Raw genomic sequence first — 16,167 nt, forward strand, 5'->3', positions numbered from 1 at the left:
AGCTTACATGTTAGTGGTTAATAATGCAATGGTTGTAGCATTGTTTTGCATAGGCCTCCAGTAATTGAGTTTTTTTAAATTGACACTGATAGTACAGTGAGTTATATATAATGTGAATGTGCAGATGTATGGTGACTCCAGGTTTGGATGAATGGACCAGTGGGATATCCATGGGCAAGTCCCATGGAGGACAATCTGAAAGTAATTATCTTTGCACACAAAAGCAGCGTCCTCCAGAGTACTCACCCTATCTCCTGCTGTACGGACAGAAGCCGCAGCTGTTTATTATCAGCAAGCTGGAGAGGTTACAACAAACTCTGCACACCGCACAGTTCTATCAGAAGCTCCTCTGGGGCAGTCCCAGCAGTTGTCTTATGTATGGCAAGTTATATTTGCATGATTTAGCATAATTCATTAATCATTACCGGTGGCTCGCGCATGTGACTGACCAATACCTCACAAGGCTTTCTCTCTCCAAGTTGAGACCTTGAAACTGAGATACCTCGGTTGTTTCCATAGCAACATTCTGGGCGTACTGCCAAGTTGCTTATCAGTGACAGTGAGGATTCCTCCATGCACGATCAGTCAGTCACCTGCATGAACCCATCGAATTGGTTCAGAGAAAAGCAGCATTGATTTGATAGACCGCTCCTGTCTCAGCCTCCAGTATTTATGCTGCAGTAGTTTATGTGTCGGGGGGCTAGGGTCAGTTGGTTATACCTGGAGTACTTCTCCTGTCTTATCCAGTGTCCTGTGTGAATTTAAGTATGCTCTCTCTAATTCTCTCGTTCTCTCTTTCTCTCTGAGAACCTGAGCCCTAGGACCATACGTCAGGACTACCGGGCATGCTGACACCTTGCTGTCCCCAGTCCGCCCGGCCTTGCTGCTATTCCAGTTTCAACTGTTTCTGCCTGCGGTTACGAAACCCCCACCTGTCCCAGACCTGCTGTTTTCAACTCTTAATGATCGGCTATGAAAAGCCAACTGAGATTTATTCCTGATTATTATTTGACCATGCTTGTCATTTATGAACATTTTGAAAATCTTGGCTCTCTCTAATTTTCTCCTTCTCTCTTTCTTTCTCTCGGAGGACCTGAGCCCTAGGACCATACGTCGGGACTACCGGCCGTGGTGACTCCTTGCTGCCCTCAGTCCGCCTGGCCTTGCTGCTATTCCAGTTTCAACTCTTCTGCCTGCGGTTATGGAACCCCTACCTGTCCCAGACCTGCTGTTTTCAACTCTTAATGATCGGCTATGAAAAGCCAACTGAGATTTATTCCTGATTATTATTTGACCATGCTTGTCATTTATGAACATTTTGAAAATCTTGGCTCTCTCTAATTTTCTCCTTCTCTCTTTCTTTCTCTCGGAGGACCTGGGCCCTAGGACCATGCGTCGGGACTGCCGCCCGTGGTGACTCCTTGCTGTCCCCAGTCCGCCTGGCCTTGCTGCTATTCCAGTTTCAGCTGTTCTGCCTGCGGTTATGGAACCGCCACCTGTCCCAGACCTGTTGTTTTTCAACTCTTAATGATCAGCTATGAAAAGCCAACTGAAAATTATTCATGATTATTATTTGACCATGCTTGTCACTTATGAACATTTTTGAACATCTTGGCATAGTTCTGTTATAATCTCCACCCGGCACAGCCAGAAGAGGACTGGCCACCCCTCATAGCCTGGTTCCTCTCTAGGTTTCTTCCTAGGTTTTGGCCTTTCTAGGGAGTTTTTCCTAGCCACCGTGCTTCTACACCTGCATTCTAGCTGTTTGGGGTTTTAGGCTGGGTTTCTGTACAGCACTTCGAGATATTATCTGATGTACGAAGGGCTATATAAAATAAAATTGATTGAAAATTGATTGATACAAACATAACATTTCCCTCACAGTACTTTGAGATCACTGAAACCCCACCTGATGTGGTGGAAGATCAGAACGCCTTCGAGGACCACTTTCAGACACGGGCTGAGAAGGATGTGGAGGTATTTGACCAGGTAAAAAGGATTGTCCGCTGTTAATTTATTTTCTGGCCTTCCAAGATATATATAAGAGATGTATTTGTAATAATATTAAGTATAATTGCATTTATTTATATTATCATCAAGTTGAGACTGAACATGGACAAGGCGCCAGGAGAAAAAGAAGGAGAGCCACCGGAGGAGAATCAAGGGGACTAAGTGCTTTGGCATCTGGGCGAATGACTTGGCTTGGAAGAAAGACGAAAGGAAGGTGAGACCTCGAAAACCTTGCTGCTCTTTCGCTCCTAGCCGGGGTCACCATCCGTTAAGGTGAACATGAAAATCTCAGATGATAACTTTTTGCTTTTGCCTCTTCGTTGTGGTCTACCATTAACATTATTGCATGTCTAATCAAACATTTAAATTAAATCATTCAATAATTGTATTTTTACATACCTGATAAACCTGTTACCTGTGTGTTCGCTTGTTTACGTCTGTCTCCTATCCTGTTCCCTTTAACTCTGCTCCTGTTCTCCAGGATCTAGGGGTTCTGCCCAACACCCAGACATGGATCCACCTGATGTCCTCCATTACCAACCACCCTCCAACTTTTCATTACATCAGCTACTGTTATTATCATGTTGTCATTATCTGCTAAGAAAGAGCAAGAAAACTATCATACTGGGCACATAATGTGAGCTGCACAGATTAGCTAAAAACACGAGCACTGCAAACACTCAGAACAAAGAGAGCAGCAGCGCCTGGACTTTGCAGTCTCCCTCTTCCGAGACTGACTACCTGTTGAAAACCAGTGACGGGCAGAACCTCCCATCCACACAGCACCCACCACCTCTCTATTCACCTATCTACCAGAATTCCGTATTTCAGTCATACGTATTCTATCTTTTTGGTCTTTTGCGGTAACCTACCACTAATATTCTAAATTGCGGAGCATTTAATAAACCAACCATACTTTCCTGTGATGTTGAGGCTGAGCAAGACCTTCAATAGGCTAGTAGACTATGCGGAAATAATCGTGTAGTTATTCATTGATATAGCCTAGATCGCTTTATATAATCTGGACCATTGTTTGTTCTAAGTCTAAGCAAACAAGGGCTATCAAATCAAATCAAATGTTATTGGTCACATGCACATGGTTAGCAGATGTTAAAGCGAGTGAAGTGAAATGCTCATGCTTCTAGTTCCAACAGTGCAGTAATATCTAACAAGTAATCTAACAAATTCACAACAACTACCTTATACAAACAAATGTAAAGGAATGAATAAGAATATGTACATATAAATATATGGATGAGCGATGGCTGTGCGGCATAGGCAAAATGCAGTAGATGGCATATGAGATGAGGAATGTAGGATATGTAAACATTATTTAAGTGGCATTATTTAAAGTGACTAGTGATACCTTGATTAAATCCATTTATTCAAGTGCCCAGAGATTTGAGTCTGTATGTTGGCAGCAGCCTCTATGTTAGTGATGGCTGTTTAACAGTCTGATGGCCTTGAGATAGAATATGTTTTTCAGTCTCTCAGTCCCAGCTTTGATGCACCTGTACTGTATTGACCTCGCCTTCTGGATGATATCAAAGGTGAACAGGCAGTGGCTCGGGTGGTTGTTGTCCTTGATGATCTTTTTGGCCTTCCTGTGACATCGGGTGCTGTAGGTGTCCTGGAGGGCAGGTAGTTTGCCCCCAGTGATGCGTTGTGCAGACCGCACTACCATCTGGAGAGCCTTGCGGTTGAGGGCGGTGCAGTTGCCGTACCAAGCGGGGATACAGCCCGACAGGATGCTCTCGATTGTGCATCTTTAAAAGTTTGAGTGTTTTTGGTGACAAACCAAATTTCTTGGTAAGCAAATTGGAGTGGGTCTAGGGTATCAGGTAGGGTGGAGGTGATATGATCCTTGACTAGTCTCTCAAAGCACTTCATGATGACGGAAGTGAGTGCTACGGGGCGATAGTCATTTAGTTCAGTTACCTTAGCTTTCTTGGGAACAGGAACAATGGTGGCCATCTTGAAACATGTGGGGACAGCAGACTGGGATAGGGATTAATTGAATATGTCCGTAAACACACCAGCCAGCTGGTCTGCGCATGCTCTGAGGACGCGGCTAGGGATGCCGTCTGGGCCGGCAGCCTTGCAATGGTTAACACGTTTAAATGTTTTACTCACGTTGGCCACGGAGAAGGAGAGCCCACAAGCTTTGGTAGCGGGCCGTGTCAGTGGCACTGTATTGTTCTCAAAGCAAGCAAAGAAGTTGTTTAATTTGTCTGCGAGCAAGACGTCGATGTCCGCGATGTGCTGGTTTTCTTTTTGTAATCCGTGATTGACTGTAGACCCTGCCACATACGTCTCGTGTTTGAGCTGTTGAATTGCGACTCTACTTTGTCTCTATACAGACGCTTTGCTTTTTCGATTGCCTTGCGGAGGGAATAACTACACTGTTTGTACTTGGTCATGTTTCCAGTCGCCTTGCCATGATTGAAAGCAGTGGTTCGCGCTTTCAGTTTTACGCGAATGCTGCCATCAATCCACAGTTTCTGGTTAGGGAAGGTTTTAATAGTCACAGTGGGTACAACATCTCCGATGCACTTGCTAATAAACTCGCTCACCAAGTCAGCGTATACGTCATTGTTGTTGTCTGAGGCTACCCGGAACATATCCCAGGCCACATGATCGAAGCAATCTTGAAGCGTGGAATCCGATTGGTCAGATCAGCGTTGGATAGACCTGAGCACGGGCGTTTCCTGTTTAGTTTCTGCCTATAGGATGGGCGCAACAAAATGGAGTCATGGTCAGATTTGCCGAAGGGAGGGCGGGGGAGGGCTTTGTATGCATCGCGGAAGTTAGAGTAGCAATGGTCCAGAATGCTACCAGCTCATGTCGCACATTCGATATGCTGATAGAATTTAGGAAACCTTGTTCTCAGATTAGCTTTGTTCAAATCCCCAGCTACAATAAATGCAGCCAGTTTACATAGTCCAGTGAAGTTCTTTCAGGGCCATCAAGGTATCTGCTTGGGATGGGATATACACGGCTGTGAATATAATCGAAGACAATTCTCTTGGGAGATAATGCGGTCGATTGTAAGGAATTCTAGGTCAGGTGAACAAAATAACTTGAGTTCCTGTATGTTGTTATGATTACACCATGAGTCGTTAATCATAAGGCATACATCCCCACCCTTTTTCTTAGCAGAGAGAAGTTTGTTTCTGTCAGGCACGATGCATGAAGAAACCGGGTGGCTGTATCGACTCTGACAACATATCCTGAGTGAGCCATATTTCCGTGAAACAGAGAATGTTACAATCTCTGATGCTTCTCTGGAAGGCCCTTTTCTCTGATGTTTCTCTGAACTCGTGCCCTAATTTGGCCCACCTTGTTGTCTAGAGGTTAGACATTGGCGAGTGGATGGTGTGCTCGCTTTCTAAGTCTCACCAGTAGGCCGCTCCATCTGCCTCTCCTGCGGTGACCGCAATGTTTTGGATCAGCCTCTGGGATTAGATCCCATGTCCAGGGTGGAGGTCTGAACAAAGGATCCACTTCGGGAAAGTCGTATTCCTGGAAACTAATGTTGGTAAATTGACGCCGCTTTTATATCCGATAGTTCTTCCCGCCTGTATGTAATAACACTTGAGATTTTCTGGGCTAACAATGTAAGAAATAATACATAAAAAACAAATTACTGCATAGTTTCCTAAGGACCTGAAGTGAGGCGGCCATCTCTGTCGGCGCCATCTTGCTAAACAGACACTTAAACTAACACATGACGCGCAACACATGTTGATGTTTTTAAGGCGTCGTGTCTCTGACTGATTCAATTATGTGACATGCTATTTTATCAAATCGATTACCTAACGTTTGATTGATTACGTGATTGAATTAAACGGCGCAACAATCAACTTGTTAATAACCTGGGGCACCACGGAAGAGTGCTTATAGAGCTGCTGTCTTCCGAATAAACTCTTAAAGATCTGAAGATCTTTTATATCAATAGCAGTCAATTATTAATCGTCACCTTATTCAGTCTCATCTGAATGTCGTAAAAGTCTTGGTTATCTTCACGAACACTGGCTAACAAGTTGAATCAGCAATACAATAATTGGCTTAAGTATTTATTTATTAAATACATAAATAATCAGAGAATTACATATACACAGGATAGATCATACATCGATTACTAATCATGTCATGAAAGAAAAAGTCCCTAGCGGACGAAACCGATATGACGGCTGGTTACACAAAGAAAGGGGGTTGGGTTTGAATCAAAGAGCGGGAAGACTGAGGGACAAAGGAGATTGGGTCTCTATCGGACATTGAAAAGCTATGCTACTGTAAATACAGAATCTTATGCATTATATCTAATAACTGCCCATTCGGAAAAGTAAAATGCAAGATATATATTTACACTGATCTGCACTTCGATAGATGGGTCGAAGATGGAAGACTGGTTTGCCCAGCAGAGATCGCCCTTGTCCTTTGTAGAATCTGTCTGGTCGTAGTGTTGTAGGGCAGATACGTTGTACCCTGTCATTCTTATTAGGAGAATGTCTGTCCTTTCCTAGGCCACATACGTTTACAGCTGCAGCTGATACCTCAACTTCTAGGATGTATCACTTCTTCTTTAGTGAATTAGAGTTCAAGGTTCATACCATTTTGCCATAATCAGCTTGTGCTGAATTCTGTCTGGTCTAGTAGAAATTCATCCTTCCAGCATGGTGATCGTCACCTCCACGTTGAAATTAGCCCTTTTAAACGTATGGACACCAGTCCTCACGTCGTTGGGAACTAAGGTTGACTTCCGTAAATGGGCTTTTGTGTTAGGGGAGAGAAGGGCGTGTTTCATAGTTCTCAACCAATGATGTTTACTTGGGCATGGCCACTGAGTGAGCATAGTTTACTTACTTACTTAAAACAATTCTCTCATTTAGAAGATAAAATTACATTTAATATTTTCACAAATACTTTCACATTTAAACATTTAAATTGCACAACAATGCCATATGAATCTGATAACTAAAATGTGTAGACTTTCCAAGATACAATTTATGTTGTCCTATCCCCAGATATAATGTTCCAGACACTAACTGATCTAACATCATATTCTTTAAGTACCAACGGACACTTTAAACTGGTTGGATTACAGAAATATTGTTCCTTTCCCCAACCTTTTGATATTACCATACTCTTTCTATGTTAACAAAGGGCTTTCCAAGAGTCCATTCTGTAGGGTGGAGAGAAAAGGGGGAAAGGTATTTATGGGGGTCATGAACCTCATACAACAGGGCAATGTCATGACAGCGTTCATGTTAAGATCTTTCATAATAATAAACTTACAAGCGACTTCAACACGTCGGCAGTTTGAAGCATTAGAAAAACACTTTTCTCCATTGACAGTCCATGTTAATTCATGGCTGTATTTTATGGCACTAGGAAGACGTTAGGTGACTTGGTGGGAGGTATCAGTAGCTTCACAATGCTTAATTCTGGCACTTATCATCCCCCATATAAGCGCAAAGCAATATACAGGTCTTTCCCAAGTTGCGTTGCATGCAGAACCTGCACCCTCTGATCTGAAGAAACACAAACATCACAAGTCCACTTCTGGTTACCTTAACTCAACAGCATCATATTCTTTTCCCAGTCTCCATTTAATTTGTTATTAATTTTAATTTTATCTTAATTTAACTAGGCAAGTCAGTTAAAGAACCTCTAACGAGCCTCTACCCCAGATCCGGGAGCACCCCCCCCCCCCCCCCCCCCCCCACACTGATTAGCATCGCTAGCATAGCGTCACAATTAAATAGTAGCATCTAAATATCATTAAATCACAAGTCCAAGACACCTAATGAAAGATACAGATCTTGTGAATAAAGCCACCATTTCAGATTTTTAAAATATTTTACAGGGAAGACACAATATGTAAATCTATTAGCTAAACACGTTAGCAAAAATCACCATTTTTCTTTGTCCACCATTTTCTCTCAACACCAGTAGCTATCACCAATTCGGCTAAACTAAGATATTGATAGCCACTAACCAAGAAAAAAACTCATCAGATGACAGTCTGATAACATATTTATGGTATAGGATAGGTTTTGTTTGAAAAATGTGCATATTTCAGGTATAAATCATAGTTTGCCATTGCAGCCAGCATCACAAATCTCACCAAAGCTCCTAGAATTACTACAGACAGAAACGTGTATTACCAATTTACTCATCATAAAACATTTCTTAAAAATACACAGCACATAGCAATGGACAGACACAGATCTTGTGAATTCAGACAACATTTCAGATTTTCTAAGTGTTTTACGGCGAAAACACAATAAATCGTTATATTAGCATACCACATACGCAAACGTTACCCGAGCACTGATTCTAGCCAAAGAGAGCGATATCGTATCATCGCCAAAATATATTAATTTTTTCACTAACCTTCTCAGAATTCTTCAGATGACACTCCTGTAACATCATATTACAACATACATATACAGTTTGTTCGAAAATGTGCATATTTAGCCACCAAAATCATGGTTAGACAATGACAAAAGTAGCTCAGCTGGTCAGAAAATGTCGTGCACCATATTAGACAGTGATCTAGTCTTATACATAAATACTCATAAACTTGACTAAAAAATACAGGGTGGACAGCGATTGATAGACAATTTAATTCTTAATACAATCGCGGAATTACATTTTTTAAATTATCCTTACTTTTCAATACAGGTTGCGCCAAGTGAAGCTATAGCAAACAAGATGGCGGCATAAACGTTTAACATTTATCGACAGAAACACGATTTATCATCATAAATTGTTCTTACTATGAGCTGTTCTCCCATCAGAATCTTGGACAATGAATCCTTTCTTGGGTCTAATCTTCTTTTGGTCGAAAGATGTCCACTTGTCCGTCGAAATGCCCACTAACGTACGACCGGGACCCCGAAACGTGCCCGGAGCTTCAAAGTCTATCACAAAGCAATGCCTCAAAATCGCACTAAACGGATATAAATTGCTATAAAACGGTTTAAATTAACTACATTATGATGTTTCTAACACCTATAACAAGTAAAAAGATGACCGACGCTATATTACTGGCTAAACCAATGCTTGGAAAAAGGCCAGTCAGATATCCTTCTCGCGTTGAGCACAGTGTCCAAAGGAAGACTTACTTCCGGTATTTTGTCATTTATAGAGCCAATGATTGCGCAATCGACTCCATTCAAATTGTCACCACTTACTGACATCTAGTGGAAGGCGTGGGCAGTGTTTGTATCTCATAGGATTAACAGAGACTTTAAAAACTGATCTGGAACCAGAGGCCAAGATGTCTAAATCTCACACACTGGGAGGAAAAGTGCTGTAGAATGAGTTCTGTTTCACTCAGAGACATAATTCAAACGACTATAGAAACTAGAGAGTGTTTTCTATCCAACAATAACAATAATATGCATATTGTACGAGCAAGAATTGAGTACTAGGCAGTTTAATCTGTAGAGACAATTATGCTAATTTGAAACAGCACCTCCTATAGTTGCAAGAAGTTAAAGAACAAATTCTTATTTTCAATGACGGCCTAGGAACAGTGGATTAACTGCCTTGTTCAACGACAGATTTTACCTTGTCATCTCAGGGATTCGATCTAACCACTAGGCTACCTGACACCCCTAAAACAAGGGTTAGGTCTATATCCTCACATACTCCCACAATTTGAGCCCTGCTTTTAACTATAAGACATCTCCACAGAAATGTATAGCCTAAGGATTGCATGGTGACAGTGATGTGTATGTTGAACTCTGGAGAAAAAACGAGGTCAAATCATGATCCAGCACATCGCATCAGTGATTTTCAGGTCAGAGAAAGATGCCCGAGTTTCTGAATTGGAATTCCGAGTTGGATGAAAGTTCAAAACAACAACAAAAATCCCAGCCTGGGCTTATTTTTTCCCCAAGTTTACAGTTGTCATGAACGCACTGGAAGTCGGAAGTAAGAGATTGCCGAGTTCCGAGTTGTTTTGAATGCGCCACAAGAGACCTAGGCTACTTCTTATTTCTGAAAAGGGCTACCTCCAACAAAGAAGCCTTGTGTCTGTATTGATGTGAGAAATAGGCATCTACACAGTAATGGTGGCTGGCTACGATATCAACTACACTAATATTTTTTGCATTGAGGTAATATGCCCATTTTCGCTAAATCGACGAACGAAATTGATTAGATTACTCTGGCAATTAAAAATATTTTTTATATAATCATCATACATGTAGACGTTTATAAGGCATTCATGGTGAGATCTTTAATAATAAACTAAACAGACATTTAAACTAACACGTGATGCGTTCATGTTAAGATCTTTCATAATAAAAAACTTACAAGCGACGTGAACTTGTCGGCAGTTTGAAGCATCATAAAAACACTTGTCTCCATTGACAGTCCATGTTAATTCATTGTGGTATTTTATGGCGCTAGGAAGACATTAGGTGACTTGGTGGGAGGTATAAGTAACTTCACAAGGCTTAATTTTGGCACGTATCACCCCCCATAAAAGTGTGACAAAATATACAGGTCATTCCCAATTTGCGTTGCACGCAGCGCCTGCTCCTTCTGATCTGATGAAACACAAACAAACATCACAAGTCCACTTCAGGTTACCTTAACTCAACAGCACTCATCTTTTTCACCCAACCTGAAACCACCCATGGAACAGCCAAAAGGCCTGGTTCCACCCTCAATGCAAGGCTCGGGCTCCTCACAACACCTTCTACCCCTTCCATTTCACCTAGAGAACTCAAACTGGTGTCAGGCTCACTCTGAACTTGACACCAATTTTCCTCGACATACCCTCTCCCTTGTTATTGCTAGCTTCAACAGATTCAAACCTATCCTCGGTCTCCCTCAGTCCATTCAACCTCCTCTTTCTTTCCCTCCAATCCTCTCCCCACAGCTAGATGATAGGCAGTTCATAAAGGTAGTACTGTATCTTGAGAGAAGGGAGCATAGACTAGACTGGTTGGTGTGTTTGTTCAGCTATTACATTCCATTCCATAGAATGAATTGAATGGGCATCTCCATTCAAGTCAATGATGGAATAAGGGGTGGACTGGCAGCCATTTTGAGTGCACCCATGCCAGGTAGTAAAAGCTTGGTTGAAGATGACAACCTAGAGTATAAGCAGTAAGTGTACCCTTCAATCTGTGCTGTAATTTGTTGAGTTAACTCAACTGACATTACAAATAATACATCCCATTGCATGAGCATCAGTTGATAGAACATTCCAAAATACCATGGAAATGATTGCATCAGAATACCAGGCATGCAGCCATTGTGAGTTCACTCATGACTTTACCAGTCAAATTGCCAGGGTTAGAGCTTCCAAGCCCATTCTTTTCCTGCCATTCGACAAAGAGACTTGCCTTTCGGCACTCTTGAAATATGAACATTCTATCATTAATGAGTTTGAAGAGATCAGAAGATTTTATCCTGATTCGGTAACCCTCACAGCTATCATCAAATCACAAAGTTTATTCATCTTACACTGATGGGGAAACTTTCTTAATTCATACATGCTCCTACTTGGGTGTGCCATAGCTTTTTGGTCTCTCAATGGCCAATACATAGCATCAGCGATCCAGGGTTTATATACATCATTGCCTGCTACCCTTTGATAGGCTACAACTGTCTTCTCATAATAAAAAATAAAAAACTACAGATATCGTAGGCAATCAATAACTATTTGCACGTGAACATTTCATTTGCTTCATTGTTTACATGGTAAAAATTATTAAAACAGAACAACTAGACCAAAGATTGAGCAAACAAACATATTGCCAGTTTCCTGGACAGATAAATAATAATTTATTCAACTTTTATAGCACTATTCATTACATAAAGAATCTCAATGGGCTTTAAAGCTAAACAAAAATGCATGCAATTTAGAAAAAACATCACAAGATGGACAATCATTAGAAAGTTAATGGCTTGAGTGGTCATCTGAGGGAGGTGGTCACACAGGGAGAGAAAGAAACAGGTCTGGCTTTCAGGCTAACATATCCTTCATATCACCGAAATATCCTTCATTGGTCTATGCAGCTACAGTAAGATACATCACCAAAACAGTCCACTGAAATGTTTGGGTGCAATGTCAATGCATACATAAATGTGTATAGGTCTAAAATCTAATCTTTCAAGTAAACTAAAAAAGATTGCTAGCGACAGAGTAATCGGGTAGATTAAGGGCCTGTTTCTCAGACAGACTAAGCCTATTCCTAGACTAAAACACATGTTCAATGGAGAATATCTATGGAAAATTTGTTTTTAGTCCTGGACAAGGATTGAATTGTGTCCAGGAAACTATCCCTAAGCCATTTGGAAGGTGAAACGAACAGACATAAAACTGTGCTGTGGATAACTATGACAGGAGAACACAGATGTAGATTTGGTAGTCAATGTTAAAGCTAGAATACTTAGTTGTAACAACAGTTTTGGGAATAATAAATACATTATATATACACATTGATTCTTGAAAAATATAACTTATAAATGCCTCATGAGCTTAGTTCAACTGTCGAACCCAAAATAGAAGCTTGTTTTACTCCAATGTTGGTAAACATAAAAAAAACTGTATAGCCTCAAAATATTGTTAAAACTATAATTTTGATATCATGCATGGTCAGTCCTTGCATCAATAGCTCGGTCTATGAATTTGAGAGTGGTTGCATTTCTACAGGTCCATCCCGCCACTTTTTTACCAAAACAGAGGCGGGATGGTCGCTTTGTTATTGTTTCAATTAAGGATTTTAGCTTTAAAAGGGGCAAGAGGGTTTGAAAGTGCATTAAAAGACTAATCTGATGGCAACTAAATTGCTTTTATTTATCTTTGTGACGATGCAGAGTCAGACTGCAGATGTGCTGAAAGGTGGTTAGCTAGACTTTCGTTTGGCTGTCTCCGTAGACACTCTCATCACTGTAGGCAATGTAAAGAAAGAAGTCCTCTTCGTGGTGTTCCTATTACGCAGAGATTCAACATTCGGTTAATCAGGAATGTGTTTGAGACAACATAGAAAATCAAGGAACATTTCAGGATAAGTAGGATAGACCAGATGTAGGATGTCAGAAAGGCAGGAATTCCTGATTAATCAGGAGGAAATACCACAGCACCATTCATAATGTATAAGAGGGAATAAAAAATAAAAAATGAAGCCCTGCCTGGATAAATAGGCTCAGTACCTGGTAAAGTAGTCCCATGGTGGCTGAGGTGGGAGGAATGACATTGTTGACAAAAAAGAAAAGGGCATCCTCTGCCCGCAGGTGAATCCTCTTCCGTATCAGGAAGTAGAACTGTCCCACTTAAGAAATAAGAAAATACGTTAATTCAGATCAAAATGTGGAAATAGACAACACAATTCGATACATGTCCTGTATCTCACCTGTAAGATCAGAGGGTACAAGATATTTATTCTTGTCCAAATCACCAATTCTGGCTTTGGGGGCTTTCTCCACTATCACCTGCAAATTAAATAAAAGCTCCAGGCAGTCAGATGACTAAAAATTAATTCATGAAATTACCGATTCTCAAAGCAACATGTTAAAAAAAATATATATATATATTGATATTGTGTCAAAAAGATGTCAATTTAGCAAAATAGCTAACAGCTAACGTTAGTTAGCTACCTAGGAATGTAACATTAGCTAGCTGGCTAGAGCGGCAGTGTAAAACGTTCAATCAAAAACAATCTGTGACCAATTAATTTGAAAACTTTTCCCAAAGATGTAACCATATATGTTAAGGTTGTAGCTAGTACTAACACTGTCTATGTCCTGAAGTTCCTCTCTTTGTTATTGTGTGGGTTACAGCCGACAAGCTAAGCGGTTAGCATTTCGCAAGCATTGGCTAGTTAGTTAGCAGCAACTCACCGGTACTCTATCTGGGTACTTTTTCCTGATCTTTTCCCCCTCCGATCTTCTCTTCTCAAATGGGTGCTCTTCTTTATACAGGAATTTCATTGTCACGGTTTAATTTTCCTCCAAACTCTAAATTTGGATGACAGTTCAAGCTAGCCTGCCCTGTAGGCAGCAAAATTATGCAATTCTATAAAATCTGCACTTCAAACGCAAAACAAACAATATATCATATGCTACTCGGAACAAGGAAACTCGGAAATGTCCGACATGCTGATTCGTTTAACGCGGAACGTGTATAACTACAACCAGTTAGCCAGTCGGAAATGTCTTAGTTTCCTTGTTCAGACTAGCACATGAAAGCAGCAAAAGGCAAAATATTTTAAAACTGTATTTTCCGAGGATGGTAGACTATGGTAATGGGTCTGCAGGTGATTTTGTAGAGGGCAAATCTGGGAACCAGGCCGAGTCTTACAGCAACTGGACTTCTCCTCTTCCATTCTGTATCAGCAGCTCTGGGGGACAAAAAAAACAACTCATCACACAATTCAGAATAGTAGCGTCATCCTATCTATGAGCCCTCTGCCTCAGAGGAATACAACAGTGCTATCTCCCATTTATCTCACGCTCAGGCGATTCGTCAAAATATGTTCTCAAAATATCAGGAACTGTCAGCCAGGTTAAACAAAAAAATATGGTACTGTGTCCAGAGCAATTTTTTTTTAAACAAATGCTAGCCAAGCCAAAAAGTGAGTCAATCTGCAAACTCGTGGTTTAAAACGACCGATACACGCAATTAAAACTCAACGTTTTCCAGGGGTGACAGTAGATTGAATGACTTACTGGTACGGGACACCCAAGTGCGCCCACGCAATTTTTGAATACTCCAAAAATTACAGGGTAGCCTACTCTGCTGACACTGACAAACAGATCAATACAAACGGTTGTCTGATCCATATAATTGACCTACAAAAAGGGGATATACAAATACAATGACGTCCATCTAACCTGGAGGAGGAAATTGTCCAAAAACAAACGTGGTACTGACCCAATGATAAAGACCGTGAACATGCACACTCACCAAATCGTATAGCCTACATTCGGAAGGGCTCGCAATTTGGGGAGTGCGCGCTGCAAACGCCAGATATATGATTGTTAAATTGCGACTGTCAATGAAAAGCAGAAACCCAGCCAGGCATATCGCAATATTTAAAAATACAATCGCGGAAAAACTGTTTGGGAAACAAATGGATATTGCTGTAAATAGATCGCAATTAAGAGACTCCAATCTACCATTTACTTAATTTAGGCTACTGTCCGCTCAACTATTTTATTGGCACCCGCGGAGAACATCGGCCATATCATCGTAAGAAGCCAATGATCCTCTGTGGCCAAATAATGCTTTCTAGTGTAGTAGCCTATTTTGAATTATTTTGTAAAATTTCTGTATATACATGAGTAAGATTATTTTATTAAACATTTATTTAACCAGGTATGCCAGTTGAGAACAAGTTCTCATTTACAACTGCGACCTGGCCAAGATAAAGCAAAACAGTGCGACAAAAACAGTTACATAAACAGTTACATATAAACGAATGTAGTCAATAACACAATAGAAAAAAATCTATGTACAGTGTGTGCAAATGTAGAAGAGTAGGGAGGTAGGGCAATAAATAGGCCATAGAGGTGAAATAATTACAATTTAGCATTAACACTGGAGTGATAGATGTGCAAGTAGAGATACTGGGGTGAAAAAGAGCAAGATAAATAACAATATGGGGATGAGGTAGTTGGGTGTGCTATTTACAGATCCAGGTACAGTGATCGGTAAATTGCTCTGACAGCTGATGCTTAAAGTTAGAGAGGGAGATATGAGTCTCCAGCTTCAGTGATTTTTGCAATTCGTTCCAGTCATTGGCAGCAGAGAACTGGAAGGAAAGGCGGCCAAAGGAAGTGTTGGCTTTGGGGATGACCAGTGAAATATACCTGCTGGAGCGTGTGCTACGGGTGTGTGTTGCTGTGGTGACCAGTGAGCTGAGGCAAGGCGGGGCTTTACCTAGCACAGACTTAAATGACCTGGAGCCAGTGGGTTTGGCGATGAATATGTAGTGAGGGCCAGCCAATGAGAGCATACAGGTCGCAGTGGTGGGTAGTATATGGGACTTGTGACAAAACGGATGGCACTGATCAATTACATCCAGTTTGCTGAGTGTTGGAAGCTATTTTGTAAATGACATCGCCAAAGTCAAGGATCGGTAGGATAGCCAGTTCTATGAGGGTATGTTTGGCAGCATGAGTGAA

General features: G+C 41.0%; 1 protein-coding gene and 1 long non-coding RNA gene across 3 annotated transcripts; one reads left to right on the plus strand and one right to left on the minus strand.

Moving 5' to 3' along the window:
* Positions 1-377: 377 nt before the first annotated feature.
* LOC129868704 (uncharacterized) lies at positions 378-3,402 on the plus strand. Its single transcript, XR_008761794.1, has 3 exons — positions 378-1,989; positions 2,101-2,224; positions 2,492-3,402. It is a non-coding gene; the product is annotated as an uncharacterized LOC129868704 (long non-coding RNA).
* Positions 3,403-11,792: 8,390 nt separating this feature from the next.
* On the minus strand, positions 11,793-14,966 carry LOC129868705 (gamma-aminobutyric acid receptor-associated protein-like). Of its 2 annotated transcripts, XM_055942888.1 has the most exons (5): positions 14,948-14,966; positions 13,882-14,381; positions 13,395-13,473; positions 13,195-13,313; positions 11,793-12,972 (listed from the first exon to the last, which is right to left on the minus strand). In XM_055942888.1, exons 2-5 carry the CDS (start codon positions 13,969-13,971, stop codon positions 12,892-12,894), a joined length of 369 nt encoding a protein of 122 aa, XP_055798863.1. In that variant the 5' UTR covers positions 13,972-14,381; positions 14,948-14,966; the 3' UTR covers positions 11,793-12,891. The 2 variants fall into 2 exon arrangements, with proteins under 2 accessions (XP_055798863.1, XP_055798862.1); XM_055942887.1 differs by lacking the exon at positions 14,948-14,966 and having other exon boundaries at positions 13,882-14,669.
* Between the last annotated feature and the right edge of the window lie 1,201 nt (positions 14,967-16,167).

This window comes from Salvelinus fontinalis, chromosome 13 (genome assembly GCF_029448725.1).
Source record: "Salvelinus fontinalis isolate EN_2023a chromosome 13, ASM2944872v1, whole genome shotgun sequence".
NCBI classification, from domain to species: Eukaryota; Metazoa; Chordata; class Actinopteri; order Salmoniformes; family Salmonidae; genus Salvelinus; species Salvelinus fontinalis.

Coding starts and splice junctions, on each gene's coding strand:
- LOC129868705 (XM_055942888.1), bottom strand. CDS start 13,971: ATGAAATTCCTGTATAAAGAAGAGCACCCATTTGAGAAGAGAAGATCG. Junction 13,474..13,881: donor AGTACCCAGATAGAGTACCG/GTGAGTTGCTGC, acceptor TTTAATTTGCAG/GTGATAGTGGAGAAAGCCCC. Junction 12,973..13,194: donor CCATGGGACTACTTTACCAG/GTACTGAGCCTA, acceptor TCTGCGTAATAG/GAACACCACGAAGAGGACTT.